This window comes from Theobroma umbraticum, unplaced genomic scaffold (genome assembly GCF_002168275.2).
Source record: "Theobroma umbraticum cultivar Fairchild unplaced genomic scaffold, ASM216827v3 scaffold_51.0, whole genome shotgun sequence".
Lineage (NCBI taxonomy): Eukaryota > Viridiplantae > Streptophyta > Magnoliopsida > Malvales > Malvaceae > Theobroma > Theobroma umbraticum.
The window spans coordinates 5,145,968-5,156,639 of NW_018397260.1; the positions used below are offsets into that span (position 1 = coordinate 5,145,968).

At 37.0% G+C, this 10,672-nt stretch overlaps 2 protein-coding genes across 2 annotated transcripts; one reads left to right on the top strand and one right to left on the bottom strand.

Annotated features, from left to right (window-relative positions):
• Nucleotides 1-2,051, top strand: LOC110416971 (ethylene-responsive transcription factor RAP2-4). Its single transcript, XM_021429129.2, has one exon. It carries the CDS (start codon nucleotides 622-624, stop codon nucleotides 1,720-1,722), a length of 1,101 nt encoding a protein of 366 aa, XP_021284804.1. The 5' UTR covers nucleotides 1-621; the 3' UTR covers nucleotides 1,723-2,051.
• Nucleotides 2,052-4,818: 2,767 nt separating this feature from the next.
• LOC110417058 (uncharacterized) lies at nucleotides 4,819-10,655 on the bottom strand. Its single transcript, XM_021429243.2, has 12 exons — nucleotides 10,470-10,655; nucleotides 10,094-10,177; nucleotides 9,348-9,428; nucleotides 9,136-9,216; nucleotides 8,625-8,717; nucleotides 7,751-7,930; nucleotides 7,579-7,646; nucleotides 7,413-7,464; nucleotides 6,289-6,342; nucleotides 6,110-6,202; nucleotides 5,765-5,831; nucleotides 4,819-5,168 (listed from the first exon to the last, which is right to left on the bottom strand). Exons 2-12 carry the CDS (start codon nucleotides 10,124-10,126, stop codon nucleotides 5,077-5,079), a joined length of 894 nt encoding a protein of 297 aa, XP_021284918.1. The 5' UTR covers nucleotides 10,127-10,177; nucleotides 10,470-10,655; the 3' UTR covers nucleotides 4,819-5,076.
• Nucleotides 10,656-10,672: the final 17 nt, after the last annotated feature.

Consider the following 10,672-nt stretch of genomic DNA (forward strand, 5'->3'; position numbering starts at 1 on the left):
ACGGAAAAAACCAAGTGAGGCTGAGGGTCTTCCACACCAAAAAACTTGAGAGGAAAACACAAAAAGCTGAAAGAAAAGAATTCTTTGTGAGATCTAAACACTTTTGAGTGATTCTGGTTTTTGTTTTTTAAAATTCTTTCCCCCGATTTTTCTATTACACCCCGCTTCTCTGAATCCCTTTCTGTTAATCATCTGTCTTTGGGAAAAAAATCTGATTTTTGGGTTTGTTTTTGAGTACTTAACAATTCATAGAAAGCAAACTTAGACAAGGATTTATTCAAAAGCCAGGTGTTTTCAGAAACGAGATCCAGGATTTTTATTTTGTTATTATAAAGTTGCTATCTTTTTTCTCCTTCACCAATCTATATTGTAGATTTTTTTCCCATTTCGTTTTTTCTGTAGATAAAATCAGCTTAGAGGGTGATTTTTGTTCCCTCAAGTTCGATTTTCTTAGGCTTATCTTGGATTTCAAGGGGTTGTCTATTTGGAAAGAAGCCTCCTTAATCCTTCTTCTGGTTCTGAAACCTGTTCTGAAGTTTTGGTAAGAAACAGGTTGCTTTTTTTTTTTTGATCTTTTCTTTGTTAAGTTTCAATCTATTGTTTGTTTTTTGTTTTCAAGAGATGGCAGCTACAATGGATTTCTATAGTAGCGGAGCAGTTCAGTCAGATCTGTATGGGGGAGAGTTGATGGAAGCACTTGAACCTTTTATGAAAAGTGTTGCCTCCTCTTCCTCTTCTTGCCCGTCCCCTTCTCCGTCTTCTTCTTACTCTTCTTTTTCTTCACCTTCTCCTTCTCCTTCTCCATCTCTTCCTTCTACTTCTTACCTCTCTTTCTCTTCTTACCACACACAACCCAATTTTTACCCAGGTGGTTGTTGTTACTCCACAACAATTGACCCATTTTCAGGTCTCCAGCAGCAGCAGCAACCTCAACCTGGTTCAACAATTGGGCTAAACAACTTAACCCAAGCTCAGATCCACCAGATCCAGGTTCAATTCCACCTCCAAAACAGCCAACCAAGCCACCTTTACCAAAATCCCCAACCCCAAAACAACAACCATATGCTCAGTTTTCTTAGCCCCAAACCCATCCCAATGAAACAAATGGGTTCACCACCAAAACCCATCAAGCTTTACAGAGGAGTTAGGCAACGTCACTGGGGAAAATGGGTCGCTGAGATCCGGCTACCTAAAAACCGGACACGTCTTTGGCTAGGCACTTTTGACACAGCCGAGGAAGCAGCCTTGGCTTACGACAAAGCAGCCTATAAACTAAGAGGTGACTTTGCGAGACTCAACTTCCCTAACCTTCGCCACCAAGGTTCCCACATCGGAGGCGATTTCGGTGAATACAAGCCTTTACATTCCTCTGTCGATGCTAAGCTACAAGCCATTTGTGAGAGCTTGGAACAAAATCAAAAGCCAGGAAACAAGAAAAAATCGTCAAAGGAGACAGCTGCAAATAAGAGCAAGAACAACAAAGTCCACGTGGCAGAGCCTGAGCATGAGGAAAAGACAGTCAAGGTGGAGAACTCCTCCTCATCTTTGTCTCCGGTTCTATCGGAGAGTGAGGGGTCAGCAGAGTCTTCCCCCTTGTCGGATCTTACGTTCTCGGATTTCAAGGAACAACCATGGCCTGAAGTTGATTCTCCTTCGGAGAATTTTATGTTGGCGAAATACCCTTCTTATGAGATTGATTGGGATTCTATCCTAAAAGCGTAAAAGAAAAAAAAACGTGTTTCATTCCCTGTAACAGTCCTTTTGTGTTAGGGGTTCTTATTTTTGTGTATCCTTTTCTCCATTTGTAAGCTCACTGCAATGAAGTTTTTGGCAGTTGCAGTGGTCAGTTATTTAGGTTATTATGAGTCTGTTTATGGGTAGGGTTTTAAGTATTTAATTGTGTAAGCCTTATGTTTGTAAGACTCTGAGATCTTCTCCATGGTGGTCAGCTCGTTTTTAATCTTGCTGGACCAACGGAGAAATTTGTTAGTGTCCATTAAAGTTCATAGCTTTTGTAATTGGAATCTATTAATGTCATGGGTCTTTATCTATTTTTTGTGCCAATTTCGCATACTATGGCTTTGCTTATGTCTCTGGTTTTAGCACTAATAATTCATGTTACTACTACTTCTGGTTTGTTACTCCATTAAAATTTAGTTACTTGGTTTGTTTTGATCGTTCCTCTGATGCTGTTGCTTGCAGCCTTGTGTTCTTTGTAGCACTCTTCAGCATCTATGGGTAATAAAATCATTCGAAATTCTGCGGAAGATTGTTCTACCTGTGTGTCTATCTATTGCTTGAAACGTTATTGAAATCAAGTAGGCTTAAGTCTCCTTAAGGTCAAGTTATTAAGTGGCTGAAGATGGAAGTTCTGTTAAATGCAGTGTCAAGCACCAAATAACATTCACAGGATCTGGTTCTGTCGGCAGCCAATGATCTTCATCTACAACATAGATTTTTTATATTTTTCAAAACATCTTTTGCTGCTTCCACGAAACTGCTATGTTTGCAGTGGGGGGCAAGTTACTGAACAGTGAATTTTGTGAATTTCTGGATATTTTAATGCCTTGAAAAGAGTTTCAATCCCGAAATTGGCTGAGAGGGTCACGAGCTTGGCTCAAGGGGGGTTCTTTCTTGGTGTCTTCTCACCAATTGCTATTCTACAAAATGCAGACAAAGACGTTAGTATTACTTTATTATGGATGTCTTCTACTATACTATATTTTGACGCAAATCATGGTGAATATGACGAGGGGAACTTGTCCCTTTGGGTGAAATCTATTCCAAAACTTGTTCAATGAATCTGTATGGGGTCACAAATTCTTAAGATTTTGTCTTACACAAACAAAGGCTTTTCTTTGAAGTAAAGCGTTTCCCAACAGCACCTTTCTTTTGATTGCATCCCATAATAGTGATGGAGGCACGCGTGATCCTTCGGCTCACACATCTCACCACACCGCTGACCTACTTTTTAATTCTCTATTTTTCTTTTCTTTTTGAATGTTCAAATTATTACTACTGTGCGAAGCACAAGCACCCAAGCTCCCCAACATAATCATGCTACAGTTAATCAACTCTCTCTGCACGCAAAGGCAAAGCTTTTAGGTTGCATTTTGTTCCCTCTCTTCTATGAGAAAATGAAGACACCGGCAGCACTTTTCATCTTCAATATTCTTATCTCTCTTTAGTCTTTGTGTCAAACTGTGACAAATCCTTTCCCCTGTGAATCAACTTTTGCATAAAATTTGTTTAATTATAATTCTGTTTTCCCCCCATGCCTTTGAAAAGCAAATCCTTGAGGAACAAAACGGTGCGTGAATAAGAGAAAGGTTAGATATTAGGACAGAGTATCTACACTTTTGAGGATTTTGTTCCTCGTGGAAACCCTAAACCCTAAACTAAAATCCCAATACAATACCAAAAAGAAAAATGATGCAAGTAAAATTAAAATTTAAAAAGAAATGAAAAGGGAACAACCTGAATCTAATCCCCTACTGTATAATGGGTTGTGTTCTGGCCCATGTAGCTTTTGTTCCTTAGAACCTTCTACGCCATTCATGAGCTCAGCTCTGGCCTTACCCAGTACACCTGGGGGAACAAGGCCCACCCCAAGTACTGGAACGTAGGGTATATCAGTAGGTTTGCAAATCCTGTGACTATTACATAATGCATTACATGGATCCCTCGCAGCGAGGAGTTTAAACTCGTAATTTGTTCACTGGAAGAAACAAGCAGTAGTTATTGCTTGGATGTGATCGACACTACGACGGCGATCGTATCTCTTGGAGAAAAATAGATGGCTGAATTATAAAGATTACTTTCTTTCCCGCATGGGGTTGTGTCCGTACGATTTGTGCTGGCAACATTGTATATTGGATTAACTGGGATTGGCCTGCCAATCTTGTGGTGAGGATTGCTCAATTTGAGCAATGGGAAGTTGAGCATGTCGAAAGACTTGCATGGGAGTGAAAGGAGAATAAAAATCTTCTATCTTTTTTATAATTTTACATCACATTTTAAGTAAATTTATAATATTTAAATTATTTAGTTTTCTCCTTAAGTTGCTAATGTCACTCGTAGTTATCATTAGGTTTTATACAATACTTCATGACTTTTCTTTTTTCTTAGAAGTCCTATTGCAGTCTCTTTTTACAGCACTGTTCTCATCAAGGAATATTTCTTGTAAGTTTTCTTCTTTTTCTTTTTTTTTTCTTTTCTTTGGAACATAGCACCCAGCTTTGGCCCCATGGATTCTTGATCAACCAGTACTAGAAATGTTAGAAGATCGATTTGAAGAAGATAGAAAGCTATGACCTAGATACATTCGTGCCAAGCAATGATCCAATTACAGTAGAAAATTGGTAAAAGGTGTTTGCTGCTTTTGGATGACGTCATGGACTCAATTGAGTTGAAAGATATTGGAAATCCTGACAGCAAGAGCGGAAGTAAATTGGTATTGACAATTGAATTTCTTCATACTTGTTCTTCCAAGGCAGACATATTTTGAGGTCCGCCCATTATCGCTAAATGAGGCTTGGAAGATGTTTCAGCATATGATATTCCCACAAGATGAAGATGTGATTTTTCATTGGAAATGGAAAAAAAAAAAAATTCAACTTTCTCGTTGTTTTGTGAAAGTTACAGTTATTTATTTTTCAAGTTTGAATTATTTTTTTCCTTTTGTTTGGTAAAGCTTGCTTCAACCATGTCGTGTTAGTCATTGCTTCAACCAAAAATGGGTTAAGCCCAGGATAAAACTGTATGAATACAGCTGGCTACCCACAACGTTTCCGACTTCTGATTATCCAACCCCCACGCTTCTCATTTCAAACATGTATTCATATATCCAAAGCCTGTTTTAGGACTCTTTGATTTCAAGGCTACAAAAACTATATAAATCAGTCTAAATCAACCATGGAATGCGTCAAAACAAAATTTCAGTCATGATTACAAGGAAGCTAACAACTGAACAGGTACTGCATCGCAATCATCTTCTCATTTACTCGGTTTGATTTTTCCCAAGCACCAGTTACTGGCAGACAAAACAGCAACAACTCATGCTACCTGGATCTATCATCAACTAAATTTACCGATTTCCATTTTCTTCCTGATTGCTCTTTGACCATGGTATATGAAAGAGTCTAATATTCCCGAAACTGTGAAAACACCTGAACAGATAAAATTGGAAGAAACAGTTAGCAACCTAAAACCAGTCATACTCAAGGGCATATCTGTAAGTCCATAAATTCGTTTACAAAGCCATATTGTTAAGATTAAAGCTCTCTTGAATTGAATCCAGTGGAGAAAATTGCTTTGATTTAATGGAGATCATGAAAAACTTGGAAAGACATCATCTGTTTTCACCCCCCAAAATGGAAAATCTTCAGACTTAGTCTGTTTGCTCAGTTATGAGAGATGCTTATGGGACTTAAAAATTTTCTACATGCATGTGCCCACATGCAGATATACGAACTTCAATTTTCATTTTTTCTGAAGTTCAGGGGATGAGGATCTGAACTTGTGATGTAAATTTTAGATTTTATAAGTCATGTCTGCGAGATATTGGGCTCTTGCCTCATATGATATACACGAGTTCATAAGCAAAAAAAAAAAAAAAATCTTATTAATTTGTCAAAGCAAAAGGAAAACAAAAACAAAATTAATTGATCTAAAATCAACATATGGAGTATGTTTATTTGACTTCTATTCTTACTTTAAACACAGAAAGAATTATTAGACTATGTGGAGGGGAGAGGATCATTACCTCCAACTATAGCACACACATTTGTTAGAAAGTGCAAGAATGAGACATGCTGCTCTGTGAAAGTCACCTGCAGAGTGAAGTTGAAAAATAAGCTCAGAGAGTTAGCAGGGATCAATAGAAAAATTTGAAAAACAGCCCAGACTTCAGCTAACAGTTTATTATCCTCTTTCAGAGGGTTTTGGTCTAAGGTTCAAATCCCTTCACCCCCTTAGACTTCCTTATACATATAAAAACAAATAAACAAATTAAAAAAAAAACTTGAAAGTTATGCAGCATCTCTAAGACGTCAACATTTATATACGGGACATAGATCTTGCATGTTTAAAAAGTAAAGGAAAACCCAACCTTGATAGGTGAAAGGTCATAAAAGAAGAAAACTCCTGGGAGGGACTGAAGACGATTTATATCTGCACCCTTAAAATGCTCTGTTACAGAAAACTGCCGAAAGCAATCTCTCATGCATTAATCATTTTGAATAAATGAAGAAGAGGTCAAATAAAATCTTTTGCAAGTTCTAGCCATACCTGATTTGACTGGATAGTGTGTCCACTCACATCTGTATACACAGTAGGTACAACCTACAAGATAAAAAGATATATAGAAAATCCCTCAAACTAAAAGATGCTTTTCTCATTTAAAGTTCATTTAAAAGATACCAGTATCAGAGGCAAAAAGAAAAAAATCAATGCCCCTATAGAAATGGCTTTGTGCCATTATTTTAATAAGGGTTATAACATTAGTAAGAATTCCTGCTACTTAGTCTTCTTGAATGTATCATTCTCTCCTGCTTTCAAAGAGAGAAGGGAAGACACTACATTTTACATTTATATTTTTTAAAGAGTTGATTACACATTTGGTTCCCAAACTATAGACAAATTTTTTATTTGGTATTTAAAGTTCAAAAATTCGAAATTAGATACTCAAACTTTACTTCTGTCCATCAGTTTGCACATGAACTAAGACCATTGGGCAAATGGATGACAAGTCCAAAAACAGCCAATAAAAACATGCCACATCAGCGTGCCACCTGTCACAATTTATTGGATGTTTTGGACACATCTTCCATCTGACTAATGATGTTAGTCTCATGTGCAGTGATGGAAAAAGTAAAGTTCCAGCAACTGGTTGTGAATTTGATTATAGTTTGGATGCCAAATGAGTAATTAACCCTTTTTAAAATTTCTCAATCAGAGGAAACCACTTTCTCAATAGGGCCTCATTTTTATCTTCATTGATCTGTTTGCTAGCAACATTAGCATTTGAACATTCATTTGTTTCTAAATTTACAACACAAATTATGTTAAAAAAAAAGGGTAATCAGGCAGACTTTAACCTGTCATGCCATTTATGTTGCCATTTTGACAGTTCAGTGAGGGACAGTTAAACTGATTTTATCAATGTTGTTAAAGTTTTTCCTGATATTAATCAGAACTTTGATATGATCTCATGACATTTACATACATAGCATTAGGAGTGGACATGTTACATGCTGCATACACTGATAAGGAAATGGAATAAAAAAGGGCACAGACAAGCAAATATTCTAGATCCTGGAGTAATGTCCTGGCTTCAATTACTACATACATGTGATCACGATTGGAGAATATGATAATAAGGAACTAAAGATGCATTCATGCATAAAACAAACCTTGATAAAGTACTGATACATCCCACTTGGTTGTTCTTGTGTCCAGTGAACACTGAAATTTAGGGAAAAAAAAAAAGGGAAAACAAGATAAAATATAAGAAACATATGCCAACATCCAGCTGTTGTACATGGCCAAGGTAAAAGACTAAGCAGAAGTAGTAAGTACCCATCCAGAGGATTCACAACACCAGGGAAGTAATCTCCAAAGGCTAATCTATTGATCTTGTGACTTATCTATATCAAACATTCATGAAGCATGATGATTTAATTAGATGATCGTTTTCAGATAACATATACTTACCCACACAAAGAACAGAAACACAAGGGTTATGTCTTACATTAAAACTGTCCTTTTGAAATGCCAGCAAGTCATGTACATGAACATTTGATTGCTGAAAGCTTTTCCCAGGTGCAAAATGAAAATTCCCTGCCACCTTATTAACTTCTAAAAAGCCATATATATTACACCCTTCACCTTCTTCATCCTTAATCTTCTGAAGGAAACCCTCTCTCTTACACTGAACAACAGAAAACAGCACAAACAAGAAGCATAAATCAAGGTATAAAACAGGGTTCATGTAGGTCAGCTGTAAAGATCAGTATTATAGAGGGCAAAGATGAAATCTTAGGATAGGCTGGCCAGAAAGCAGTAAAATAGAAATACACTTAGACAAGGCATACAAAGTTACAGAAATATTAGCTCAGGCCATATTGTGCATAATTTGTATGTATCAACAACCAAAAGTTTCAATTACTATACAACAAAGAATTGTCTATCAATGCTGGTACTCGTTGTTCTGATATAAGATAACGAATAATGATTTATCTTAAGATTATTGAAAAAAATTAAGCTTATTAATGCACCTAGAAGTCGGCATGGGACAGTACCATGTTGATTACCTAATTATTAGACAAATGACTATTAGAAATCTTTCTAAAGGGTCAGTTCCTTGCCATCTTAACTGTCCAAACAGAAGCTCTGGGCAAGTGGGAATCCAGAATTGTATCAATAGGCATTATTAGGTCTCAACTCTTCTATGTAGCTTACCAGAAAGAAAATGATGACCAAGTGAGTACAAGCAAATTATCAATAAAACAACAATGAAGGCAAAAACAACATTTTCTACCCCACTATGTCTGTCTGTGAGTGTCTCATTCAAATTAAAGTTACTTTCAATATCAGATACCATATAAGTTCTTATGCTGACAGACCTGGTCAATTAAATCTGGATTTGACAAAGCCCAACCTTTCTTTCTGTATGCTTCACGAACATCCTCACAGGAGTTGCAACAATCATCATCAGACTGCAAGATGGAATGAGAAAAGGATGTTTAGGGAGGGAAAAAATACATCATACCAGGAACGAAATAATACTTCTTATATAGGAGGACTGTTTTCAATGATTATTCACTACCTAAGTACTGACCACATCTACAGCCTCTTCAAGTACAGAACAGAATACAACACAACCAAAACAACAGAGATTGAGGAAATAGCCAAAAGATAAAAACAACAATGACCAATAAATGCTACTAAATCAAATGTTTATATCATATTTAGGCAAATTGACAAAGGGGGACTTTTATTATGATTAAGAGGATATGGTAGTGGGACCTATAAGAACAAAGTCATAGGTCCTTCATATTCTGGACAAACATGCACCCAGTGGATCAATTTTATCACAATGAAATAGCAGATGGAAACCAGATAGATGAAGCATACCGCTTCCGCACCATAACATGAACCGCAATATGTCTCATTGTGCTCGAGCCTGCCACCATGCCTCTGTAAAGGCTTCTCAATCTGTGTGAAGCAAAATAGTAATGAGCAGAAAGGTAAGCAAAGCTGAATGTGTTGTTACTCAGATACTTTTAAGTTAAAAAAACGTAAATAAGAAATCAACTTCAAACATTACTATCATATAGCTAACTAACCTTGGGAGCACCAATTCCCTCTTGCCTCGATTCTATAACATTGCCATGTGCATCTAACCTTTTCTTAATTATGTCATGTCTCTGCAAGTTTACAAAAAAAAGTGACATTATAACTTCAACAGCAAAAGCCATACCATTTAAGCAGCATATGTAGAAAAGATAAGTTTTGTGTGCACACACATGTCATGGGCCCACACTTCTAACCCAAAAGACATGCTTATTAAGTGGACGAAAGCCCTTACTTATAAGCCTAAGATCCATCCCATCTTGTACTAATGTGACATCCATGACATTCTCCCTCGCCCAATTGTGCAATGTCTTTATTGCATTGGCTTTCACCTATAAACAAGAGAGACCCGTGTTGATCTAGGCCTACCTTAACCTTAGTATCTCTCATGGAAGGTCTTACATCAATGAAGAGTTGACTAAGCTCTAATACCACTTGTCACGCGCCCACAATTCCAACCAAAAGACATGCCAATCAGGTGGAGGAAAGCCCTTATAAACCCAAAACTCACCTCATCTCTTACTGATGTGGAATCCGTAACACATACACATGGCCATAACCTTCTATCTATATTATGTATGCAAGCTCATTTATGTGCCCATGGTGCGTGCGTGTGTGTGTGTGTGAGAGAGTGAGAGAGAGAAAGAGAGTTGATGAGAACATTTTCTTTATGACACTTAATGTACGGGAAAAAGCCATCAACATGGAATAAAGGAGCATGACCCCTTGCAATACATACCACATCAAGATGTTGCTCTCCACTGATGTCCATTGCATCAAGGCTGAGGATTGAGCATGCAAGAGCAGGAAATGTGACATCAAACTGCACTTTCAAATCCAAAAGCAACATAAAGAATTTAGAGGGGCTAATTCCAAAGTCCAAAGGACTGTATCAGTACAATAAATAAAACTGAAAAGAAACAAAATAAAAATGTGTAATAAAATAATTACACTGATGTTAATAACACTATTCTTGATTCAAATCAATTTGCACATAAAACATGAAAAACGGTCAGCGAAGAATCTTTGGGAAATTTTATTTGAAATTTAAGGCCATAGGGAAAAAGCTGAAAAGGAAATCTTGAGGTAAAAGTTGGATTAGCAGATGACATTACATTGATGCGTAGAGTTTCCCCCCTTGAAGTATCTACCACAAGCTTTGTTTCAGTCACAGCATGCAGATATAATCCTGTGACGAATACCAGAAAAAGAAAGAGTTTGATGGAAAAATATCACCTCACTAATATCACCAATACCAAGAACAAGAACAAAGAGAAAAGCTATATTTAAGTCTATTCAGAAAGCACACTCCCCCCCC